General features: G+C 40.4%; 2 protein-coding genes across 2 annotated transcripts; one reads left to right on the top strand and one right to left on the bottom strand.

Annotated features, from left to right (window-relative positions):
* The first annotated feature begins 1416 nt into the window (after positions 1-1416).
* Positions 1417-10668, top strand: cyth4b (cytohesin 4b). Its single transcript, XM_058640694.1, has 13 exons — positions 1417-1551; positions 3043-3125; positions 3230-3294; positions 3851-3917; positions 4615-4733; positions 4979-5059; positions 5687-5799; positions 6101-6249; positions 7286-7397; positions 7543-7619; positions 8050-8121; positions 8989-9143; positions 9812-10668. The coding sequence occupies exons 1-13, from the start codon at positions 1533-1535 to the stop codon at positions 9891-9893; spliced, it is 1194 nt and encodes a 397-aa protein (XP_058496677.1). The 5' UTR covers positions 1417-1532; the 3' UTR covers positions 9894-10668.
* Positions 10669-13698: 3030 nt separating this feature from the next.
* Positions 13699-25376, bottom strand: fam83fb (family with sequence similarity 83 member Fb). Its single transcript, XM_058641696.1, has 5 exons — positions 24779-25376; positions 17777-17944; positions 17188-17309; positions 15849-16519; positions 13699-14659 (listed from the first exon to the last, which is right to left on the bottom strand). Exons 1-5 carry the CDS (start codon positions 25247-25249, stop codon positions 14613-14615), a joined length of 1479 nt encoding a protein of 492 aa, XP_058497679.1. The 5' UTR covers positions 25250-25376; the 3' UTR covers positions 13699-14612.
* Between the last annotated feature and the right edge of the window lie 2389 nt (positions 25377-27765).

The raw sequence follows: 27765 nt of genomic DNA on the forward strand, positions 1-27765 counted from the left end.
TCATGTGACTGTGTAATCAGATCTAGGTCCCCACAACATGTGTAATACCTGAAACACACACACTGTACATATGTGTTAGTTAGTGTTTTTTTTTAAAAAAAAGATAAAAGATAACAAACTAAATGAACTATGAATTAAGAACTTAATGTATACATTCATAAATAACAGGCTGCTTCAAAGTTTCTCTCTCACACACACACACATACACATGTTTGTCATTTGTATTGAAACATTATTAAAAATTTCAATTTACTTTTGCAACAATTGTAAAAATGTGACTTTGTAAAAACTTCATCACACACTCACAGCTGTGATACGGTGTTGTTTCCACTAGATGGTGCTACACTAGTGTCAGTGCTGTCCATAATAACGTGTGAGTGTGAAATACTGTTAGAATTTATTCCAGTCTGCATTTGATTATGATAAATGTTGATAATAAACATTTTTTGAATACAATTCACAAAACATGTCAAATATCTCCTGTGGAGAAAAAAAACATCCCATAATTGTATAGTCATATACTATATATTTTTTTTAAATATAATGTGAGCTCATGCAAAGCGCCATACAAAAATATGTGCTATACAGTATTTTTTATACGAAATGAACCATTTACTTAATCATTTTGTGTCTCTGAATGAAGTATTCTTATTTTATTGTGTATTTGTATCACATTTACACATTTTATTCATATTGTATTATTATATTTTACAGTTATATATATTTTTTATTTTTTGCATTAGCTTAAACAATAAACATTTTTGAAACTTAAACTAAATCTAGATTCCTAATTTCCTTTTTGATGATTTGTCAACAGTGGACACAATACTTTTAAATATCAAGTGAAGCCACAAAATAATAAAATAATAATTATATATATATATATATATATATATGTATATATATATATATATATGCATATATATATATACATATAATATAATAATAAATTAAAGTTCACCTTTAGTCATGACTCACCACGTACTTACCTCACCACGTGACGTCACGCTGGACTTTCATAACCTGCTTCCTGGTGTGCAACGGGATTTGCACCCAGGTTACGTTGTTGGGGCAAATTTCAACACATTCTCTGTTAGTCTGTCACAGGATGTGTGTGTTTTTCTTGTTTTTTTTTAAAGAATCTCACATCTACAAAAAAAAAACTAACAGAAAAACAGTTGTTGTTTCATTGTGTAAAATACACAATGAAACAACAACTGTTTTGTGAGTTGCAGAGGTGACAACAATGTCACCTCTGCGATCAATTGGTCGAATGACACTCTTATTTTGAAAGGAGCTCCACCTGCCTGTCATTACCTGTGTCTCTGTGCTGATGTGAGCTCCCCACTGATGGCCGATGGATGAGGAAGAGGCGGAGTTAAAAAGAGAACACATCATTCATGCTCCACTGCACCATGTACTGAGACAGTGTGCACATCTTCGGACCCTCACTTGACATTTTGACTGTGGATTTGTGACTCCTGTTCTCTCTTCTATTTCTTTTATTTTAAATATATATTTCCTTGGATTAAATGACTGATTGCCAAATGGGTAAGACGATTTTAGCTTTATTTTTGTCCTTATTCTGTCCATTATGAACATGTACTATTATGAACATATTTCATGTTAAGGCATACCATTCACATTGTGTATTGATGAGTATTTAAACTTTTTTTTACAACTACAAATACTATATTACACACATTTAGCAGCAAACTGGTATAACATTATAATAATAATAAAGAATAAAACAAGGGCTGTTTAATGCAATTTCATGTGTTGTTTTGTGTAGCTTCACATATTCAAATTCACAGATAATAGTTGTGACCTGTGAACAAATGCAAATAACTAAGTCAGAGGTGGTGTGGTGGAGTTCTTGGTAATACAGCAGATTGTAAATTGCATCCTGTGGTTTAAAGATGCACTGGCCACGTAGAGGGATGATATTCATAGAATTCACTTCACAAAAAGAAGAAGAAGAAGAAGAAGAAGAAGAAGACGTTGCTGTATTTTGAGTACAAACGTTTGTCCTCTTGTGCTTTTATTAAAAGTCCAGGTGTTGAGGAGCATTTTTAGCCATCAAGTCGTTCTCATTCATACCATGGCCAAAATCATAGAGTTTGGCGAAACACACTGCATGTAAACAGCTGGTTGTGCAAGAGGTGTAAAGGAAGGGTGGGGACGTGGAAGTCCTGTGGTCACACCACCCCCGACTAGATCTCGACACAGAGGGATTTTGTCACGATAGAGGACAAAATCTAAGGTGTAACACATGACATCCTCTGCGCTGATGACAAACATGTATACATTTAAGTTACTTCCTCCTGATATTCAAACAAGCTCTTTTTCAGCAGAAAACCCTGAGAAGACAGTGACCATTCAAACTGTTCCTCAAAACCTCCAGTATTCAATATTAGCAGTTGTGCGTGCACAGGTCTAAATGTGTGTTTATCGAGAAATGTGAAAACCACAACACCTGTGTTGCAGGTTCTTCAGAGAAAACCACATTTCCTTTTTCATTTCTATGTTTATATATAAGATACAGAGATGCAGTATGTGAATTCAAATCACTCAAATCATTGCAAAGCAGGGTAAAACCCCAGAACACAGAGCATTTAGGCTGCTTTTTTTCCCCATTACTATGTTAAAACGTATATACAGAGGCTATAAGAATGTGCAAAATAGAGAGTCTTTTATCCTTTTTTTCCCAGCACAACCTATAGGCAATCTGATAACATGTTTTTTGTTATCATTTTCACCAGTTACATAAACACACGTGAGCAAAAAGTACTAAAAATCGGAATTGAGTTTGTGAAATTTGTGAAATTTGGAAATATGTCACATTTCAAAGTTTGCTTGGCTCATTTTTATTAACAAAAATAGAAGAACAATTGAATTTTGGAGTTCGAATTTTGACTTGACAACACATGGTAAATTCCCACTGCAATTTACCATGGGTGCGCCATTATCATATGTAAAATTATAAATTTAGAGTCCCTGAAAATCCGTCTAAAGTTTTGTTCAATATATTTTTCCAAACAGTTTCCTCAGACTTTACAGAAGATGAGAAGATGGAGATTGAGAGCATTAAGACGTATAAGAAAGACCTTTTGGACGAAATCCAGGTGAGATACAGTACATTCAGACACCAGAATATCTGTTATCTGCATCCATATTTTACTCCAACTTAAACTTTTATTATAATAAAACATTCTTCTTCCCTGTACAGAAGTTAAAGATGGAGATCGACAACGTGATGGCCGAAGTACTCAGCTTTGAGTTTGCCGAGGAAAAGTGAGTTTCGACCCTGCACCTGTTTGAACGCGAGTTCTCCAAACTCAGATACTTGCGTTGCATTTTCACAATGGCTTTCTGACATAGTTTCACTCACTCACTCACCATAAGGTTAGAAATGTGGTCGCCTTGTGTAGTTTCATATGGAAGATTTCCCTTTTTTTGAAAAAGTTTTTTCTTTTTTTATCATCATATCAAAAGAATAGCTTTATTTGGGATTCAGTACCAGTGTATTCTTAGAGGACAGAGAACGTCTGTTTCTGGGCCTCGTCAGGGGATTTCCAGTCAGGGGGTCAATGCAGTCACCTACAGTATGTAGGAAACAGAGAGGTGAGAGAGGACTCATTTCTCACAGTCTGCAGTGCCATGATTAAATGTCACTAGTTCCTAAGCGTGGGCTCTCATTGACTCAAATAATAAGCTGTATAACCATGACGGTAAACTATTCCAGCATTTAAGTGAGAGATGTTGCACGGCAGTTTGGGATATACAGTATACTGTACATGCATATAATATCAGTGTGAGTAAATACCAAATGTTGATTTCCCCCCCGCAGCAAGACGATAGAGAAGAGCAAACGGTTTTCAAATGGAAAGAAGAAATTCAACATGGACCCCAAAAAAGTGAGTGTGAGCATGTGCCACTGTCCTCTATGTAACTCCGTTTTATATCATATAAGATATATAGAAAATAATATATAGGAGAATTAATGCATGATACTTGTACCCACTTTTTAATTCTGCCTGTCAAAGGTGATCTTTTACTGTAAATATTAACATTTACAAACTTTAACAAAATCATTTTCAAACATACACATTTTGGCAACTGAGCGTATTAAGAACAACTCACACACTCGTCATGTGTGGACTTCCTCTCACTCGACCGCACTGAGGCTCCTTTGAGTTTGTGAAATGATGCTGTAAAACAGTCCCATCGTCACGGCAACAGGTCGCCGCACATGACGCTGTGGTGTGCATGCAACAAGACACATCAAACACAAACTAAAAGCACCACCAGTTTCTCTTTCTGAAGGAAGGCGTCGAGTCTGAGTGGTTGGTGTTTTGTTTCGTGTTTACGTCCAAATCCCTGTGGCTGTGCGAGCAAGAGGAAGAGAGACTGGTTTTAAGGAATTAGGATTAGCAAAAAAAAAAGATGGTTTTTACCAAACAGAGATGAGCTCATTATGAAAACACAGCAGAGTGTGAATCACTACATCCCAAACCGAGAACGCTGTACTTCCCTCTGCATGTTCAGCTTTACGTGAAACTATTTATCCGCTTATCAATTTTACATCCTGTGCTTGTGAATGTCTATGTGCAGGGAATCCGGTACCTGGTGGAAAACAAGCTGCTGGATGGAAGTGCTCAGTCCATCGCCGAGTTCCTCTACAAGGAGGAGGGGCTCAACAAAACGGCGATAGGGGAATTTCTTGGAGAAAGGTGAGGAGGGGGAAGTCAAAAGGACACGGAGGATTTGAGATGCTGTAAAGGAAAGAGGTGATAAAAGGAGGCATGGAGAACCATGAAAGGCCCAATGGATTGGCATACGTAGGAAAGAGGGGGTGTGAAGGGGGTAAAAGAAAGTAGCAGGATAAGAACAGACAGATAGTAAAGGCAGGTTCCAACAAGGTGAATACTTTCTACTGGTGTCATGTTTCATATTCTACCTCTTTTCTCCTCCACAGGGAGGAGCTCCACCTCCAGACCCTGAAGGCCTTTGTGGAGCTGCACGAGTTCTCTGACCTCAACCTGGTCCAGGCCCTGAGGTCAGCTCTCACCTCACCTTCACTCGTTTACATCAAAAATAACAGCAGAGCACAACTATGTATTATCTGGGAAAGATAATAATAGGTGGCATGGTCGTTTCCTCCAGAAGCCAACAAGGAGATAAGAATATTGTGAAGTGCTTAATTAACTCGGTTTGAATGGGGAAATAAGTCTATTTCTCACCTGCTTTTCCAACACCAGTAAACATTGTCCCGTGGACTTAATGGTCTCAAGCACTCGTTCCACGTCTTATTCATTAGGCCAATTTTTGGTAAATCGTGTTCTCGTGGATTATATGTCAGACTGGACGTGATGTCACGACTTCACCTCGGATTACAGGGAATAAAAGGCACGTGCAATGACTTCAATTTGCCGTGTCTGTGGCAGTATTGTGGCTGTGGATTCTTAGTTTCCTTATTCTCCCCTCTAACTTTGAGGAAGTGTATGGGAAAGAAATACATGTTTTTTATGTGGGTGGAAAAGACGCTGCTATATCAGCTATTGTAGTAACTACAGCTGCCAAATATAATACACTGAAAAATAACTATGAAACAAATAAATGACAATAGTCCTTTTGCTTTATTCTTGTTGTGGTGTGTGTGTGTGTGTGTGTGTGTGCGAGACAGACAGTTTCTGTGGAGTTTCCGTCTGCCCGGCGAAGCCCAGAAGATCGACCGCATGATGGAGGCGTTTGCCACACGCTACTGCGACTGCAACACTCACGTCTTCCAGTCGACCGGTGAGCTTCAAGAAGTCACTACACACATGTGACATGTGACTCTGTGTGTGTGTGTGTGTGTGTGTGTTTGTATTTCTGGTTAAGTTTAAGGCTAAGATTTTAATTGTGGTAAGGGTGAGCCATTAACTGGTTAGGAATAATGCAGTAAAGTACTTTTACAGATTTATTTAACATCATGTCTCTCTGACTTCTGTCGACCATTCTTGTTTTCTCTGTATATTGTTCTGTATTTTTTTTACTTCCTCTTACTTTGGTGCATGTGTGTGTGTGTGTGTGGGTGAATCTTCTTTTACAACACCAGACACGTGCTACATCCTGTCTTTCGCTATAATCATGCTGAACACCAGCCTCCACAACCCCAACGTGAAGGACAAGACCACGCTGGAGCGCTTCTATTCCATGAACAGAGGCATCAACAACGGCGAGGACCTGCCCGATGAGCTGCTCTCGGTGAGAACGTCCGACCTCATGACAATGATGACCACAGCTGTCATTTTCATCTTCTGGCATTGTCTCAAAGTGTCAAAATGTCTAAAGTCTCAATACAATACATCATACAGGGAAGGACACAAAAAATAAAAGTATATTAACTATAAAAACTAATAAAAAAAAGAAGAAACAAATACATATTGCACAGTTTAGCCTGTAGAGGCATTTTTTTTCTGAAATACTAATACTTTAATGGTGGCTTGAACACAGAACTGTACATTGGGGCAGCCCATGGCCAAGTGGAAAGGGAACTTGGCTTGCAACTAATGGGTTGCCATAGTGCTCAGTGGCTGTTCACTGCTCCTAATTCTAGGAAGGCTTCTAGTAGAGGATGGGTTAAATGCACGACTGATAAAGGACTCATTCATTTATTCATTTATTTTTACAAGGACACTAATCTGTAGACTGGGGAAGATCCAAGGGGGTGGAATCTTATAGAGAGGTCAATTGACTGGCAGGTCACTGGGGTCACACTCCCTGTAAAATCCCACCATAGTGACGCCCTGAATCTGTGGTCTCAAACTCCATATGAGTTTTAGACAGAGGCAAAAATAAATCCTCCAACTGTTGAGAATGTCATTCCTGTGACTCCCCTGAAACCAAGTGTTTTCTAAGGCCTGAATTCTCTTCACTGTGATATCAAGTCAACGTGGCCCACAGGCTCCAGGCGTTTGAGACCTCTTCCCTAAATCACACGTCTGCTTTGAACCAAAATTGACAAAGTGGACACCGTGCTAATGATTGAGAATCCACAGAATCCTGAGCAAGACAATAATAAATCAAGGGAGAAGTTAGCTAATGTCCATCTGGACTTGTTTTGTATGTACACCCCTGATGGCCATTCACTAAACACAAGAATTAGGCACTTTCACATTGGCTTCACTTTCTAGACACACATATAGTCTGTTTTTGAGTGACTGAAAGTGATACAGGAAATGTGGGTGGATTTCTGTCATCCCATTGTTTGAACTATTCTGAACTAGTGCCTTCTCCTCAGAAACTGTACGAGAGCATTCGTAGCGAACCCTTCAAAATTCCAGAGGACGACGGGAACGATCTGACTCACACTTTCTTCAACCCCGACAGAGAAGGATGGCTTTTAAAACTGGGTAAAACACCCGTCCTCGGTGTCATGCAGTACACTTTTTGCACAACCTAAATATTTGCATCCTGATTTACCTGCGGCTGCAGTGACAGTTGCTCTGAACGACGACACAGACAATGACGGCGATTACGCTTGTGTCTGCGTTTCAGGAGGCCGAGTGAAGACGTGGAAGAGGCGATGGTTCATCCTGACTGACAACTGTCTCTACTACTTTGAGTTCACCACTGTAAGTTCTGCAGCTCCACTGTCACACATTTATAATCAAACTCCTCTTCCTCTTTAGTCACCATCCTTAAACCAGTCAGACGGAAACTGACCTCAACAGAAAGACAATGCACGTATTCATCTCTTTCACTTTGAACCTTGTGGTCTGTGTTGGCGTCAGGTGCCACAGGACCTGCATGGCAGCGCTGATGCAGTAATGCTTCTCATTTAGAATGATGATGTGGGTTTAAATAAAAACGAATCTTGGAAGTGATATAGATCATGTTACACGGAAGTTAGTTTACCTTTAATTAGTTTTTTTTTTTCTTTTTCAGGTCATTTTTTTTTTTTTTCAAAGTCAAATCTTTAAGTGTACAACCAAATATCACAAATGTACAACATCAGATCCCAATAACTTCCACTCACTCCATGTCTCTGTAATCTGTCGGCAGGACAAAGAGCCCCGAGGCATAATCCCGCTAGAGAACCTCTGTGTGAGAGAAGTGCCGTATCCTCGCAAACCGGTGAGTCCTTGCATGTTGAGTTTGCTTAAGTTGCAGGAATTATTTTTGAAACGTTAACTCGGTATTATATTTGTCCTTCCTCTAAATGATATTCAAGTGATCTGAGAGAGAACTGGACTTTTGCTCCTAATTTGGGCTCTGCTTTCAAAAAAAACTGACCAATCACAAGGCAGTTACGAAAGAGGGGGTAACAACTGCCTACACCAGGGGTGTCAAACTCAAATGACCTGGGGGCCAATGAGTATCTAGTCTGGTCAAGCGGGGGCCGACATAGAGGAAAAAAAGTGGAAAAAACAACTATTTAGTAGCCGGTGGGAAATATAAGATATTCATTATGATATTAGACATTATTGCAAAGTAAAAGTGCTCGTTTTGATACAAAATGATTCACAATAAAAACATATTTATGATGCACAAAAATGGAGAATTAAATTGAAAATTTGGCAAATAATGACGAGGATAATTGTGATTAAAACAGCTTAAATATATGTCATTTCATGTTGAGTGTAATACATTTAACAAAGCAATGACTACAACCAAATGTCTTATTACTATAATAAAAATATTGCTGGCAAATACATTTAGTCTTAAATTCTGTCTCTATTCCATCACCTTGCACAGTGGTGGGCGGGCCGCATGTAATCGATTGGAGGGCCACATGTGGCCCCCTGCCACCAGTTTGACACATGTGGACTACACTGTCTAAAATAAAGGCTGGATATAAAGATGGATGTAGTCTTGTGGTTTGAAAAGTGAAGTCCAGGGAGCAAAGTCTGTGGACATCTATGGGGAAAATTTCTCATTTGAACATGACTCAGTCATTATAGATCAACAAGGTGATTATTCTGTGATTCTGGTTTCGTCTAGTACTGTCTGGAGCTGTACAGCCCCAACAGTCGAGGGCAGAAGATCAAGGCGTGTAAAACGGAGACGAACGGCAGAGTGGTGGAGGGGAAACATCAGTCCTACACCATCTGTGCCGCCAGTGCCGAGGAGAGGGACTCTTGGATCGAGGCCATCAGGTCAGCCCCCAACAGACCCTAACCATCACAACTTAATGTCTAACCCCCACTAGCCCAGACCCTAACCTTAACCCAAGTCTCAACCCTCTAAAGGCAGTTTGAAGAAGTGACAGAATGTGAAAACCAGTCAAAATGTCCTCACTCTGTGGTTTATCTGCTGTTTGTCCTCACACAGAGACCCATACAAGAACACACACACACACACACAGCTCTGTTTGTCCAACTGCATTTATGATACAGCCAACTGACCCTGTCTTGGCTGGGTCCCATTCGCAAAAGAGATTTTAATCCCAATAAAATTGTCTGTTAAAATAGATGAAATAAAAATACCAATGTTAACGTCATTAAAGCCATTAATTCTTGTTTGGAAACACTGGCATTCATTTGAGTGGACGCCACGTTTTCTCACTTTTAAAGGCTTTTCTGTCACCTCAGGACATTTAAATTTCACAAATGGTGATGAAATTTGAATTTCATCACCATTCTACACTTAAAACGACTCCTATCAGCACAAAGTCCAAGCTGCTTATCGCTAACACCAGTCTTTAATTACAATCTGTCCCCAAGAATAGTTGTGCACAAATATCCACAAAAATCCTCCACTCTGACACAGCATTAAAATAATAAAAATAAATAATACTCATAACAGTCTTTCTTCCTTCAAACAGAGCAAGTATCACCAAAGACCCATTCTACGACTTGGTCTCGGTGCGTAAGAAGAAGGTGATAAACCAAGCGCCTCAGGATTGAGCTGTCAGCTGCTTCCTTCCCTCACGGACACTTATTGAACACACCACGGTGGGATTCTGTTCTGGAATCTGGACGTTGTGGATCCCCCTTTTTTTTTTTATCAGTTGTACTAAACACAAAAAACGAGAGGCGACGCGACACAGGAGGCTAGACGGAGCGACGCTGACACCGGTGATGGAGTCTAAAAGAAGGGACTTCTCTTTCCGTCCCTCTTGATGCAGACAGAGTTTATCTGTGTCAAAGGTACAAAAGACGATGACACATCTTTGTCGCTCTTGAAAAAGCCGCAGAGACGTTGCTGGCGAGAAAACTCAAGAGTTTGCTGGTGCATGTTTAAATATGGCTCAGTTTCTATCACTAGAGGTTTGTTGGTTATTTCGCAGATGATATTTGCCCCACAAGCTTTAGTTTCCATGTCATATTTCACAAAAAGACAAGAGAGTTCTCAAATGACAAAAAGTATTGTTTGGTTTGGTGTGAGCTGAAGATATTTTGTTGTACAGTTTAAGCATTTTGCTGTTTGCTCTTTCACTGGTTGGTTGTATAAATATTTTTTTGTGATACTTTATAAGAGGAAGTCTGTATCTTTCACCCTTCACTGGATTTTGAAGCACAGTGCAATACAATGCAATACGCATTTACGGCTCGTTCCACATGAACATGTACATTGTGAAATGGGTATTTGTATATTATGAGTGACTGTATTTACTTTAAAACCCACCTTTATTTTGTGAAACATTGCAATCACTGTGTGTGTTGTGTTCACAGGAAAAAATAAAAAAAAAAGTCAAAAGTGTTGACATTTTAGAGCTGGTGCAGTTTTGGGTTGAGGGGTCAAATAGACAGCTGTGTTCTCACATGAACACGCAGTGAAACCATGAGACCACACCTCACTTCCTCATGTGTTTACGACGAGCGCCGCTCTCATCCTGGCTTTGCATGTTGAAGGGTGGAGCGCCAACGCTGTCTTTGTGGTTTTGTGGTAACACGTCTAAATCTAAATCTAATTCTTTTGAACTACTTTTTTCTTTTTTTTTTTAAAGTGACAAAATGCATGTTTGCTGTACAGCGAGCAGTTTAATGAACTTGTCACTTTTGAAACCTTACAGGGCCACGCGGTTGGACTAGTGGTTTGCAGACCTGGGTACGGGACACAGTTGCACAGTTGGAGTCTGCATGTTTTCCCTGTATGTGCATGGGTTTTCTCTGGTTTCCTACACAGTCAATTTCACAGTGTTAAATATGCAGTGTCAATGTTAGAGAGTAGAATGCCCCCTAGGAAAGAGTTAATTTAACAACAAATACACTTGGACACAGTGTTAAATTAACTCCTTAATTGTTGATTTTGAAATTGGACACTTTAAATTGACCTCTCTATGTGACCCTGTAATGGACTGGCCCTCTCTGTCCAGGGTGTACCCCGCCTCTCGCCTTATGTCAGCCGACGTTGACCCTCACGTGGAGGATCAAGCAGTAGAACATGGATGGATTCCATTCTAACTTTTCAACCTAAAAATAAAAAAACAAGCACTGAGAGAGAGATCTAGACTTCTGCATCTCCTCTCGACTGCACCATTGGAGACATCTGTCCTGTGACTGGAGACTTTGACCGATCAGAGTGTTCCTCTATTAGCTGTCCTACTACAAGCTGCTGTGTGTACACAACTGTCACAGCATAAACAACTTTAAAAAAGAAGTCTAAAAGAAAGATTAACACTTTTTTTTTATTCTTTCAGCTTCTTGCAGATGATCTGCTTTTTCAGTGATCTGCATATTAATTTGCTTTGGCAGAGAGTTCTCACGCAACCCTTCCTGATGCAAGCCTCCCATTTATCCGGCTCTAGGAGTTCCGTGGATTGCAATAGCAATGGGGGATTGGACCCTATGGGCTGCCCTAAAAAGATAGATACATGCAATGATGGGAGTGTCAATGTGGGTGGAGCCTTTTAAATGGAGAGAAGGTGGAGTGTTCATCTGGTGGGAGGGACTCAGGACCAAGGAAGCTGTTCAGCTTCACAACATAAAGAAAACAAAAAAAACATGCACAATGACATTATTTAACGCATTGGATATACTTTCTGCAACTAGGGGTCTGTCTCTCTCTTTCTCTCTCTGTTAAAACAATAACAAAGGACCTCGTCTGATGCCAGAAGCAGCGAGAAATCATGAGCTTTGGCTTCCTCACTGATTAAGTGACAGATCCTCTCGGTGTATTTCATAATTATTATGCCCTGTCTTTCGCCCTTTTCACCCACAGCAACCGTCATGTGGAGGTTAAAGTGGTAGACAACACAACACTGACCCGGGCGCCCCCCCCCCCCCCACTCACTGTTTGAGAGCATGATTAGCCACCTCAGCACAGCTGGTTGAACAGCAATCAATGTATCTGCCACATGTGGCACAAACACATTTCTGCTCCCTGTTTCCATCCATGTTTTCTTTTAGCAGCAGCTACAAACATGGATGACATCATTTCAAGTGGATTTAAAGGGCGCTGGAAACATTTTGGCTCATGTGAGTACATCCTTTAAAAAAATATATACAGTATGTAGCACTAATCTCATGGATTTAAGACATTTTAATGTAGAACATGTTCGTCGGCAACTACATTTGTCACCAATTTTCCCGAGACTTAAACGCCAAAATGTTATTGTTTGGTGTTGCAATCTTGTCAAACTTACGATTTAAATATTGCTTTTTGTGCAGTACGTACAATGCACCGTTAAGTCTGTTTTGGTTAAATCTGTATCGTTTTATGTACAGCAGAGCTGAAACGATGAATCAATTATTAACTATTTTGATAATCGACTAATCGGTTTGAAGCTTTTTTTTGTGATTAAAATAAGATTTCCAATTGTTTAAGTGTCTTAAATGTGACTATTTTCTTCATTTCTTTGCTCTGGATAACAAAGAAATCATGAAAAGTTAATCATTTTGGTTTGTGAACAAAACAAGACATTTGAGAACATCATCATTTCCAGGTTTGACGAACACCGATATATCACACTGATATTTTATGGACCAAACGATTAATCGAGATAATAATCGACAGATTAATCGATTATGAAAATAATCGTTAGTTGCAGCTCTAATGTACAGTATTTAGATGTCACTTCCTTACAGCAAAAACAAATTGTCCGTAAGAGGATCTAACTGGATCTCCTATTCCTCTGATTTTTAAATAAAACATCTGGTTGAATAAAGGCACTTTCATTGCTGTAGAATAACACATCTTAATCATAGTATCACAGGAAATAATTTCTTTTAATACTAACTGAGTGTCAGCAAGACTAGTCTCTAAAATAGTTGTCTCTTCCTGCTGCAGTTTTGACTTCCTGTTTCAGTGTTGCAAAACATCCTACTTGCCAACCTCCCTGCTTCACATCCCCACCTAAACTCTCAGTTTACCCCTGATTTCCCATCAGGCCCTGTGGTTCCTCTCTTACTAATGAGTGGTGAGCAAATACCCTGAAAGAAGTAAAAGAAGACGCAAAGACAGGAGAGAGAACAGAGTCAGATCCTATGAGTTTGTGTAGCTGTAATACTGACTAACACCACTAGGGGAGGCTGCCGTCAATCTGTATGTAGCCAATTTCCCTCCTGAGGTTTGCAACCATTTAATAAGCAAGAAATGAATGGCATTTAAAGCCCATAATAAATGCACTGCACACAATATTCACATTAAAATTCCAGGTTTTATAACACTCATAAAAACACAATGTTACACCGTTCAGAAAATGCTTAAAAGGAATAAGCAACTTAAAAATCAGAGGTGCTTCAAATCAGGACACATTGATGGAGTTAAAAAGTCATGAAAAGATTAAAAAAAACAAAAAACAAACAAACATAACAGAGATATAAAAAACGGCAAGTAAAAGCAGCTGAAGGCAACGCGGAGCAATAACAACATGAAACGGTGTAAAAGGAATCGCAGAGACATTTTGAATAATTAAGACGCAGAACCATTAACAAAAAAAAAAAAGCAACAGTAATCTGAGGTTTGACAAAGTCCTGATTTAGACTGGTGATGTTCAGAGAGTGATTTGAAGATTTAGTATAATAAACCATGATCCTCCTCAGGGGTGGAACCCTCGTCCTTTCAAACGCGTAGTACGACTGCTCAAGAAACATCTTTAATGATGAGTGGCTTTGCTAAAAGCTGTAGCGCTATCAGCAAAGACAAAATATCAAATGAGTCAGGAACTGTGCATGGATGTGGACATAAACCCAAATGGTCCCCTCTGTGGTCCCTTTGTGACCCCTGCTTTAGAGAAGGCCTGTGTGTTTACAGCTACCATCAGACGCCCTTTTACAAAACCTTGTTCTCTTGTAAACTGAAGACAAATTATTATTTTCTCAAAGCTGAGAAAGTCTTCTTCTGCTTCTCACTGTGTGCACTACAATGTAAACCTGTAAACCAGTGCACTCAGTGTCCACCAGGGGGAGCAGTTGACCCTCTTTCCAACAAGGCTCAGAGAAAACGAGACACAACAGAACCACCATTTCATATCTTATTGAACTTTTACTGCATCCCAATACAAAACCCCCACATTTATTTTATTTGTCACAGTACCTGACACAGTACATTCATTTGGTCTTCGTCTAAGGCAGTGGGTAAAGTCACAATATTGCACAATCATGAGTGGCATCGGTTTTAAAGAGGGTTTGTTTGTAAGATGGCGTGACTGCATTCTGAAGTTAGAAAAATCCACGTTACCCTCAAGACAAGGTGCACTTCGGTTTTCCTCGATGTCGACTCTTCAAACCTGGGCAAAATAACAAAAAAGAAAAGACAGAATATGGCGAGGTGAGAGAGGTTGATGCCGATAAACAGATCACCCACTGTGTTATGAAATCTCAACTGTTAATAAATAATAGTAATAATAAAAGTTGTAGTCAGGATCACTATAAAAGTAAGTGATTGTTGAGTCTGATGCCCAGGTTGTAAAAGACAGCGGCTTCTGTCGTGTTCATACACGACAGATGACCCGAGGCCATCGCTCAACTTTTGAAGCTGCTAACAAAAACATTATTGACATACCAGAACCACAATGAGAGGCAGGAAAACTTACAGAGAATTCAGTGAGAATGTTACAGTGATTACTATGTTTTGTTTTTAACTTCAGTTTCAATTTCTCCGTTGATCAAAGCGGAAAAAAAACGAAACAAAAACTAAGTGCCACATTTTTTCCCACATACTTTTCATGACTTGCATTATGAGCATGAGTCATAAAAAGTAAGCTTATTCATTAACATTTATTGCGAACGGCTTTGACTGTCAGGACCCAAATAATTCATGTCCAACCATATATTGCAGGTCCAGGGATTTTAAAAAATGTTGTTATATTACGTTCTTAGTAGTTGTTTTTATAAAATAAATACATGTTTTGATTTTACATTTAGGCTCATAAGTTATTCTTAGAAAAATAAAGTACATATTTTGCTTGAGTAGTTATTATTAACATTATTACAGTTGGTATCTTATTAAATATTAGTCATTCCACAGCTGTCATTAGCGGTAACACAAGGCACTTTGAACATGAAAAAAAAATAAATTGGGTTATTGCTTGGCAATAAATAAATACATTTTACGTTCGCTATCCTTCTTAAAATATAAAAAACATCATTGTAGTTTTTCCATTGTATTCGTTTATCCTATAAAATAAAATAAAAATAAAATACATGTTTATATGTAATTCCACAATATTGTCATCAACTAATACATTAGGGGTGACAAATTGTTGAGTTGAAGCTGATAAAACTCTATGTGCATCGTAGTCATTTGACACGTGCAAGAATTTTGATTGAACATATTTCCACTGGTGATAAAAACCTGTTTAATCAACCATTTAATCAGTGGGATTGGGGTGAAATTCAACACCCAACACTTAAGAGAAACAGTGAATCAAATATCGTGTCAATCGTTCCATAAATCCCCTTTTACACGTTACTCACTCTCATTGTCGAATGTGATGTTAATCGGCTGCTGAGACTCTGACTTGAGGCCTAGTTTGTTCCCCTTCGCTCTCTTCTCCTCGTTCTCGTCAGCACAATCGGGTGGTGTCGGTGAATTCTTAGTGGACTTCCTGCCGAATAATCTCTGCCTGAACGTGCTGCGCCCCTTCTTGTCCTGTGTCGTCTCCGGTCTACTGTAGGGTTCACTCGGGGCTTCGGCTGACGGACTCAGCCGGTCTATCCTCTCACTGCTGGTCACTCGTGGTCTACCTTCTTCCATCTCCTCAGCGACCTGAGACATAATTGTCTCCCTCTTTATTCCGGGCTCCTGTAGAGACCCCGTTGGCCGTAGGGCATCCCCAAACACCAGCGAGTATTTGGGGTTGTAGTACTTGTGCGCGGGTACCTCGATTTTGTCTTTCCGTGAATCTCCTAAGGTGACCTGGAAGCGAGAGGTGGTGGCCGGTAAAGGTGGACGTATAGACCCAACTTTGGAGCGCACCGTGGCGGTCGTGTGAGCAGCAGGCGGGCTGACGTGGAACTCCTTGTAGAGGTCCATCTTCTCAGAGATGGCGTACATTTCACGGAAGTCCCGGTCAAAGAAGTCAACCACTTGTCCCGTCATCACAGTGATCATATTTCGGTCCATGCGAGATGTTGCCCAGGAGAAACTGGAACAGGGAGACACAGATTTACTAGAGTCTGTGGTGGTCATTGTAACATCATCATCATAAAAGACACAAAATGTGTTCCTGTAGACACAGACAGTCTGTACTAGGGATTTGGTTTTTAAGAAAACTGATTCTTCTTGGCCTTCATCTTAACAAGACATCCGTAATGTTTTGTGACTTTATCTCGCATCGCTGTCATGCAACGGTGTTGACACAATCTGACCTGCCAGAGGATTTAAAATCATCTGTGGCAGATCCGTCTCCAGGGTCACAGTTTGCCACAATTACAATTATCAAAAAAACCCTTTTAAACAACTTTATGGACAGAAAACGTGTTGTAACATGCAGTATAAAACTAACCTAACAAAGAATGGACACTCAATACAGAACAGACTGTTGGGAATTCCCAAACAGTGCCCATAGAGGGCTAAGAGATTATTTACATACTGCAGAAGTGAGTGCAGGTCTGCTCAGGTTTACTCAGGTGGAGACTGATTACTTAGAGCAAACACACACTTCACATTCAATTGTACCCAGGACCTGCTTCAATTTCCCTTCTGAAATGATGATTATTAGTTTGTTTCTTTTGACTTCACCTGCAGTCATCGTGTGATTCAACACACAAATGAAGAAGAGTGAAGAAGTGCATACATTGCACACAAACTCACCTGTAGGAGCCAAACATGACTTTGTCTCCATCTACAAGCATGTACTTGTTCGAGAGCGAACCGGGCAGTCTGCCGAACGACAGAAAGAATCCAACTCCCTGCAGCGATCTGACCCGGATGTTCTGCGGGCACAGAGGATCACAATATGGTTCAGCACGTCAGTGTATCAACACTCAGACGAGAGAGAAAAGAGACAACTGGTTCACGATTTAGGCAAAAGTTTTCGTACGAACAAAAGAGTTCATGTGGAAACTATTTTTCACAGGTGCGTCACACAGCAAAACTATGCAGTCAATCTATCTGTCATAATATGTCACAAATACATACATTTCCTTTTCCTGTTTTCCATAAATTGTTGCCGATACATGCACAGCTACTGAAGAGTACAGGTATTTTAAATCTGCTTTATGATATTTGTTTTAAATGCAAACCATTTAAAACATAGCAGAAGCAGAAGTAAAACACTGAATGTCTTTCATATATAGCACCCCGAAAGAATTGTATTGATATTTTTAGGCTTGAAGCAAAGGTGCTGATATTGGTTTGAATTGGTGGTAGTTGTAGGTGTATCTGTGCACCGTTGTCTTACCCGGAGGTGCTGCGAGCCCATCTGCAGCCTGGAGCACATGTCGAGGAAGTGCGGCACACCTTGGTTATCTAAGAGGATGTAAACGGCCACAGAGCGTCGCCAGGCCGCGTCCATCAGATCCTGCAGGATCTGGATATCTGTGAGCAAGTCCATCACGATCGCTATCACCTGCAAGACAAAAAAAAGGGGAAACAGCTTAAGTATAACAAATATTTCGGAAGGAAAACTACAGTCCATGACGTGTTTTGGTTGGAAAAGATAGACTACACATCTCCAGAAAAATCCGGGATATAGTCTGTGCTAGAGTTGTTCTGATTCCGATATCGGAAATGCCTCTGATACTGCCGAAAATTTGGGCATCGGTATCGGCGAGTACTGGAGTCCATGCACCGATCCGATACCACGTAATTTATTAGAGCTCCGTTAGCTCTGACACGGTTCTTCTTCGCCGCTCTCGGAACAGTTGCTGTTTTAGAGGTATGAAGAAGAACTTATCACCCGACACCTGTAGACAAGGAGCTAACGTTAGCTCATCGTGTCGGCGGTTTGGCAGTATTTACCAGTTAGCTCCGTTAGCGTTGTTAGCTGCGCTAGCTCCGTTAGCGTGCCTACAGTCACACTGGAGCGTCTCGTTTATTAAACGAAAAGAGCAGCGCTACAACTAACCAGCGTACCTGTGTCCTGCGTATGTATGCCTCTGTTTTTAAAGTTTAGCGTTACTTCAGAGACTCATTTTAACAATCTGGAGTCATGTAAAAATTATGTCACGCGCGTCCTTTACGGGTCAGTCGTCATGGAAACATGAGTCCAGAGTCTAAACAAACGTACAAGCTGAAAAACGAAATAACATATCGCTGGTAAAAATAAATGGTGTCCATTTGCTGTATTTGTTCATGTTTTGCAGAGGGTTTAACCTGAGCCAAACCTTACCACCAATGATAATCATATCACAATCATTTTTTTTTTAACACACTGGTATCGGTATCGGTACTCTGTATTGGCCGATACCCACAGCACAAGTATCGGGAGGGAAAAAATGGTATCGGAACATCTCTAGTCTGTGCTGTAATGATCATGTAGTGGAGCCAGGGTATCGAGGTGCAGCAGATACACTCTCATTTTTAATGTTGTTCTCTGTTCCATGGCATCAATTAAGTCATTAAAACCACATTTATCACAAAAATGACAACTTGAACACTCATCAGAATGACTACATGTGGTTTTACTTTTGGAAGCCATCGGGTTCAAATTTGCAAAATTAGAACCCGGCACATTTTGTTTTACAGATATTTCTGTAAAACAACTAATGACAACACACGTGGGAAAAACCTGCTTAAAATGACCTGTAAACAAGCCCGATTGTTGTCACAAAATGTCACAAACAAGACGCACCATGAACCAACACAAGCAGGGCACACGACAAATAAGAGGCACACTGAGTGACAATATTATGATGAGAGAGCGTTTATGTCTTTCAAACAATCAAGCTCAGTGCCGTCCGAGCAATTTTAGATCACTGCGTGGGAAAAGGTGCAGAACCGGAGACAAGGAAATGAGTGCATTCACCCCAGTGCCATGTTTGACGACTGTGACGACTACAATGTCATTTAACCTGGGAGTAAATGCTGACTGACTGTATCGTTATAGCAGGAAAAAGAGGCTTACTCCTAAAAGTCACCCAAACACAGACTGTCTTTTCAGAAAGCTATCAAAGAAACCTGGAGGTGAAGCTAATCTCTCTGGAGGCACTGGCTACCTGGTGATACACTCACTCTGAAGGCAGTGTAAGGTCATATAAAGCTCAGCTGCTGGTCTTTCAAGACTGGAAAAACACCACTGTGTTATGCCTTTGCCGTGCTCCAGTCAGGTTCACAGATCGTGGAGATATAAAGCTGCATGACAACAAATGATTAGATGAGGAATTTAGTGCTTATTCAGTATCTTTTAGAGATACTGTCATGCACCTTTAAACCTTGGCACGCAGACAAAACACAGACAGACGGTTAGAGGCAGTGTGTTAGTTAAGTTGCGTCTGTGTGGATGCAGAGTTAGGTTAACTGGAGGTGTGAATGTGAGTGCAAATGGCTGTTTGTGTCTAAATGTTGGTCCGTTGATAAGCTGGTGAACTGTCCGCAGTGTACCTTGTCTCTCAGCCAATGTCAGCTGGTATTGGCTCCAACTCTTCCTGTAATCACGGGGCTAACAGTTACTTATTTGGCCATAGCCATATATACAGTAAAGGCTAACAACCAGTCTGGTCAATATTCTGCTGGACTGGTCATCACATGCAACAGTTAAAAGCACTGGACGACAATGCAAACTTTTGTATGCAAATGCCATTTTTATGATGAGCTCTTCATGTGTTCATTTATACCCTTTGACGACAAATGATCATGCCATTTGTCGTGCCCTCAGTATTTCTGCCTTGCTAGAGGTAATGCTTTTTCACACCAGACAAAAGGGAAAGTGGAAGAACCCGTCCCTGTTGCTGATTACATAATTACATGGTGTTTCTCAGAAGTGGGGGTGGTTTGGCTAAAGCTCAGGAATCTGATCCCAGCCAGGGGTAAGAGGAGCCACACACAGCAGGAGACCAGGAAGTGAAAGTTACCTTTACTAACCTAAGTCCAAGTGGATGTTTGTGCCAAATTTGACAAAAATCCCCAAGGGTTTTCCATATGTATCCTATAGACTTGAGGCTAAAAGCATTTTTGTGATAGCAAAGCATTCTTAACCACTGCCATTTGACCATCAAATTCTAGTGTGGTCATCCTTTACACCAGTACTGTAAATTCATGTAATGAAATTCTCTTTGCAAGTTCTTCACTTTGAAAATAATTTAAAGATCACAGTTGATTTCAGATAACAGAAATCAAATTCACAAGGCCAACCAATGTGTCCATGACGTCACATTGACCTTGACGTCTCACCACTCAAAACTACTCTTCACGGTCAAACTTCATGGTCTATATTGGCGTGTTTCCTGAGTGGAACGGTTTGGTATGGTACGTATTTTATAGTACCAAAATAACCGGCCCTTTTGGGGCACCAAAGCAATGGTACGGTACGGGGCGGAGCTAGACCCATGACAGTCAGCTGATTTGGTGACAGAAAAGCGTCACTCCCACAGTCTATTCTCATATATCGCTTGATGTCTTGAGAGACAAACAGCCACAAACCGAGCAGGTTTATGTTGTTGACTTTTGTGCAGCGTTTGATGTCGTTGCACCGGCACAACGTCATGCCACATATCTTGCTGACACGGCCATCGGGCACAGCCCACCCCCGGCCTACCAAGCAAAGGTAGTGTTCTCAGTCAAAACGCAAGCCCGGCCGAGGGCTTTACCCTTCCAGACCATACCGTACTGTACCAAACCAAACTGTACCACGATGGAAACGCTCCATGACTCTAAATGGGACCATAGTTAACAAAATGGACATCCCTATGTATTGTTTTGTATCCATCAAAATGTATTGAAGAAGACATAGATCTGTGATTGAGACCATTATCTGATCAAGAAAAATATTTACTGATAATAATCAACTTTTCTCATAGAATTACAAACAATGACTGACTGAGTCGTCCCGTGATGATCATTCAGGTTTCAGGCACCTCTGCACTGGCTTCACTCTCTGAAACAATAGAATGATGTCTAATATTTGTGTCGATGACCATAAATGGCTTTTCATATGCTCCCATGCAGCTTACAAAGGCAGAATCTGTGAGTCAGTGTTGAGGGAATTTAAAAAGGTGAAAAGCCAAAGCTACAATTGTCAAACAAAAGTTTGCTGATTAACAGCATCATGGAGATACAAGACAAAGAAAGAGAGTGCTCTGTATTTCAAATGTCAGCACATGTTGAGACGTAACAGACGGGGAAAAAAATGTGTGTGTGATTCCACTGTTCCTTGAAAAACAGAAAGTCATGGAAAGAAAGCGCCTCTTTAAATTTGCAACAAATGTTCCTCTGTCAGGCAGAAAAAGGCCGGTTGTTTCCACACTGTGTGTGTGTGTGTGTCACTGAGGAAAAATGCTGAGCAGAACTGTGAGGGAAAACTACACATACACTGTACAAGCTGAGGCATGTGGACAGCAGACTGAGAAGCTCTCAGAAACTGGAGCAGTGTCGAGCAAGAGAAAATCAAACTGAAATAATGTGAACTGGTTGCTCAGCATGTGCCTGCTATTATAAGAAAAAAGCTGGTGCGTTTGGTACAGTCTGCTCACCAAAAGCAACCTAAATCACCTGCTGTGCATTTTTTCCTCTTCTCTTATCGCACAACTTTTGGAAGAGAACAAATTCCCCTAAATATAAAAAAAATGGTAGGTTAAGTTTAAAAATAGCGGCACTGTCAATAAGGTGAGGAAGGTATGTGGTAAACAGAACACTCAGCCAACATGTTTGCACCAGCTGACTGCCCTTGCATGATAAGGTGATAACCGGAACGACAAGGAAGTAAGGTAACACAGAAACAGGGTAAAAATAACCCAGTTATCAAGAAAAGCGTACAAGCCCAATACAAGTTTGAGGAATGAGGCCAGGCATTGACGGAGTACACGTTTTTGAAAAGTTAGTCACTCCATCAGGGGCGATGGTGGCTCAGTGGTAGAGCGGGTTGTCTTAATGGGAAGGATGTGGGTTTGATTCCCAGCTCTGCTCGTCTACATGCCAATTTATGACCAATTTGAAATGACTTAATCCAGACACAAGATGACCTTTAAGTCTGGCTGTTCTCCTCTAGTCCACTTTGGCTATTATATATATATATGTGATCTCCTGCTTTGTTCAAGTCCATCCATTGGTCACTAAATTATTAAAACCTTTAGTAAAATGTGTCATTTTTAAATAGTAACAAATTAATAAGTCTTATCCTCTCTCTATCTTTGCATTTCTCAGTAAAGTGTTCATATGTCACCTGCGATATTTCCAAACCGCACACAGGAAGTGATGCATTTCACACCATGACTTGATGGAGATGGAAGCACAAACTGCTAAATAGTACTTGTAAATCCAAAAATAAATCTGGACGCTTCGTAGGGGGCCGCAAAACCGCATTTGAATCACTTTCACGTCAGTGGAAAAAGACAATAGGTACCGATTTCCAAGTTGGGCTGTTCTGTTGGTATTAGAGACTTTGCTTGGAATTATGTAAATGAGCTGTATGTTCTCTGTAATGTCTCTGGACGAGTTTGAAAGCAAAACTAAGCAGTTTGTACGAACCTTTGTTAAAGAAATGGCGATAAATCTGACTTTTACATTTATTTTTGGTCTATTTTGTCACTGTCACGTATGGCTGCTTATGTTTTGTCATGGTTCGTCAGGTGTTCTTGATAGTTTGTGTGAGAAATTGATGCCTATTCCTCTGTCACAAACCAAAGCTGTGGATATAAATTAAGTCACCTGAACCTGAACTTTATTTATTTTAGGGCAAAGGTGTGTTTAAATGATTGTCTATGCCTTGACCAACTCAAAATATGAATATCTTGGCCAATCTTGTATATTATATTATATTATATTATATTATTATACATGTACATTGTATTTTTTGTCATGATCAGTTATTCTGGATCAATCAACTACTTGATTGGCCTATAAAATGTCAGAAAGCTCAAAATGATTTGTCCACAAACAAAAGATAATTAGTTTACTACCATATAGAAGCCAAAATAGTCATATTTAAAAGTCCAGTGTGTAAAAAGTGGTGACAAAAACAGAGGACTCCTCCCCCTCACCCCTCTCCCTCTTTCCTAAGTATGTCAGGAAACTATAGTATATACAGTGACCTTCACATTCCAGAGAGGATGTCATTATTGTCTTCATTTGCGTATTTATCTTCTGCTTAAAAATATGAGGAGCAAGTCTGGCTGGTTTGTCGAGTAGAGGCTGTTGTCGATGGTGACTTCCATGATGCAAGGACCTCGTCTTAGTAGGAGTATAATAATAATAAAAGGCTTTTTTCAGGTTAAAATAATCCATATTTTAACATGGTACTATATTCACTTTCTAAAAATAAACCCTCTCACACGTTACACACTGGACCTTTTAAGAAGATTGACTAATTTTCAGATTTATTTAGTAGTATTTAATCAATTAAATGAGCAGCATGATTCTAGGCTGATTTTGAAACATGACAAAACAAAAAGAGGGGAGAGAAATGACAGGATATGATGAATGGAGTCTGTGTAATAAAGGTTTGACTGATGCATGACTCTTCCTCCTTGACCCAGATTGAAAAAAGCCAGGGGGAGCCGAGCGGGGACTGCCTCGGTGAGCAAACGGAACGGATGACTCAGCTGAGTCATAATATGGCAGCCTGAGAGTAAACAGCAACGCTGGACAAATTACTCCAGGATCTCAGTCACTGGGTAAGGAGGTAATTCTCGCCCCACCTTCACTGAACATACAACATTAAAGGGCAGAGGATATTAAGTGCCATGGAAACTGTTACAAAGTACACAAGTTGGTCAAAATAATAGGTACACGCATACTAAGTGTCAGCAATTCTGAGAAAGGCCCTTTATCTTTTTAACAGGAGCCCACTCTTCTATAGCACTGCAGTGCAAATACTAATTATTTTACATTTTTTCTCATAATAACATAATAACTCCATGTTGTATGACTGACTTAATAACACTGTTGTCTACATATGTAACAGTTCCAGTTCCACTAATTTGATTAACTCACAATGAGCAATTACTTTGTGAACTGCATAACACATTGTTCTGCTTCTACATATCTATCAATGTAATCAAATGAAGTTATAGTTAAGCTATATAATTAAATAAAATAAAAACATATGTGGAATCAATACCTATCAGTATATGAGAAAACTCACTTAACAACAACTTTTCTTTAATTTTAAGGCTTATTATTTGGGGGTTACAGCAATATTTGACTGTTCTTGATGAAATGTCATTGTTTCTTACACTTTATACACGTAAATAACCTATAGATAGATAGATGTGAGGGGCCCTGGGGGGCCTGGGCCCCCACACCTCACCTTGCCAGCGTCCTGTATGAGCCGCCTCACCACCTCCTTGATGTGCGGTCCATTATCTTTGGGCGGATGTGTGTGCACTGCCACGCGGGTCACGCCTTTGAACATCCCCCCGCTCTGCCAGCCGATATCCAGCTGTGGCACCTCGGTGTCCGACATCTGGGGCCAGTAGGTGGAGTGGACCCCCGAGTCCGCGTCCCCTACCCCGTCCTGCGCGGCTTTGCCGGCGCGGTCGCTGTCCTCGTCGGAGTCGTAGAGTTTGAAAGTGTTGGTCAGTGTTTTGATTTCCCTCGCGGACAGAAAGTCCTTCATTTTGTCATCCTTGAGTCGCGTCTTGAACGCACCGTCGCCGTTCTTCAGCAGCTCCTCGATGGCAGCGCGCTGCTCCTCGCTGTAGTAAAACTCCGGTTTGGTCTCCGGCACATTGACTCCGATGCGGCCGTCCTCCATGCACGTGAGCTGGGATTCGGCCATGGCTGGATGTGGGTGTCCCGGTCTCCCGCAGCTCACAGGACTCTAACGCTCACTGACGTGTGCTCGGTAAGTCCTTGTTTCAGGTATGACACCGGACAGGTAAAACAAACCTGAGGAAAGTTTTCTAAACCAGAGAGGGCGGGGCCATCACGAGGTGACGGAATTCACTGCTTGACTGTAGCCACGCCCCTAAAGCAACTTTCAGACTTAGAATCCACTTTATTGGCCCAGTATGAGAGTATGTGTGTACTGTTTAAATGAGTTAAACTGTCAGTAAAATGACTGAATAAAAGGGTTAGAGTTGAATACATTCTTGCATTTAATTATCTAAAAACTGCAAGACTAATGTTATTTATTTTGTTAAGTAGTTAATAAAACACATCAAACACTCTTTACATTCATATATCCATATTTATCTTGGACCATTGTCTTTTAATCATGTCATCTGCTGTTATTTGTTGGTGTGGGGAAACCACCTGTGAAACGTACGTGTGAAGAAGGAAATAGTTGGTGTTAAACCATCATGTTTCTTTTGTTTTTTTGAATTTTATGGTCACTAACGGACCAAAACTATTCATAATAGTCCCTCCTTGCATTCTGCCACTGAAGCTCTCCCCATATAAGGAACCAACATAAGACAACAACCAACTGTCAATCCTGACCTGATCAAACTAGGTCTGTTGTTATTGTTCTGACTCCTAGAGTTACATACTGTACATTTAATTTATAATCGGGTCGTGATTGAGACTCTAATCTAAATAAGACACTGCCATCAAAACAGAACTTTCTCTTCATCCAAATTTCATCATACTCTATAATATAATAATATCATTTTGCAATAATCAGGTTATGACACATACATGATTCTGATTATTGTCGTCACAATAAGTAGACATAACTGTATGCCCAGCCAAAGTTGCACTGTGTTGCTTTAAGGAGACAAATCTATGATATGGTATATAATACATATGATGCTCAAATCACTGTGTAGTTTTATATTTTGCACACTGGGTGGAGCTGTTGAGTTGGGTATTCCTGTTCATGTTCAGGTTGAATATGAAGTGCTGTTTGTAGTAGCATTACAACCTGGTATTGATTACCAATATGGACTTTATCACTGCAATGATAAGTGGAATCAATAAAAGGCGTCCTAGCATGATAATGACAACTTCACCTTTATAGCTTGTGTTTTATAGTTTTATTACTTTTTATTTTTATCTTTATTCTACTCCCTTACACTTGATTTTGAGTGATCTCTTCTTGTCTTTATTGTTTTTTTGCTTTGTCCTTTGCTTTGACATTTGGTAAGTTGTGTATCTTCGTCTTGTTTTGCTTCATCTCTCAAAGTGCTTTGTGTTTTTAAAACTGATATTATTGTTGATGTCGTTTTTATGATATGGCCCAACAAGCCCGTCAGCCAGATCCAACCCACATTACTCCCTCTGTGCCAAATGTCATAGAATACAGCCTCAGACTTGCCAGAGTTTCTCTCTTTTCAGTGGCGTGTGTGATGACTTCTGAGGTGTCCTCACGTGGGAGTGTTCCGTTCTTAATATTCTTTAAATGTCCAACCATGGCTCGCTTTCCTTCTTTTCAATTTCAAGAAAAGAATTGGAAGGTTTATTCTGATTACCAGCCGCATTGTTCAAAGCTTATTCAAATCTCATTCTATATAGATCTGATTTGACAATTCCCATGTATGACTACAAGGTTCATGCATCTGAACGTGACTGCCTTCTCAAACTACATGCATGCACAGAAATACCATTTTGCAACAGAAAATGACATATTTGTGAGACCATTCTTTACTGAATTGAGACATAGATAAGATAAGTTGTGCCTTTTTATTAGAAATGGAAGCTATTGCTGCAAAAATTGTGAGAGAGTCGGCTTTAGAGGACAACACTCTCCTCCCGTGCCATGCTGCCAGTGCAGGTCCATGCCGAAAAACCACACAGATTCTGATATAACTCATTCATGCTGCATGGTCACGTATCAGATATACACAGTGTATGATCGAGACAAACTCATTTGAAACCAGGAATTGATGATCTGGCTGCTGTGGCCACACAGTCCTGACTCCTGAGTCTCCCCCACTATATACATATGTTCCTGAATAAAATGACAGCAGAGATTCAGGTTAAAGGAGCAGGTCCTCATGTATAAACATCACTGTAAGTCAAGGTAGATTGACACTTGAGCTTTGTCTGTGTCAAAAACACTCAGGAGTGTTACGACCAGGCCTCGGGGGGACGACAAGAGTGAGGAGGCTTTCTCCTCCCAACTCCCAAGAAACCACCAGCACAGAATGTCTGCTGGCAGTCTGGCTGTGAGCGCTTCAGAGGAACTTCTTGTGCGGGACCCATCAGCTCCCAGGATCCACGTAGAGACTCGCACAAGTCATTCAATCTCACATGCAGACACGGAGTGAGTGAATATAGTTACGAAGCTCCAGACGTCATGTGACTCAGTATGTATGCGCCAGGACTTTGGCAGGAAAGGCTTCTGCAAAAGTG

Source organism: Solea solea, chromosome 10, assembly GCF_958295425.1.
Source record: "Solea solea chromosome 10, fSolSol10.1, whole genome shotgun sequence".
Classification (NCBI taxonomy): domain Eukaryota; kingdom Metazoa; phylum Chordata; class Actinopteri; order Pleuronectiformes; family Soleidae; genus Solea; species Solea solea.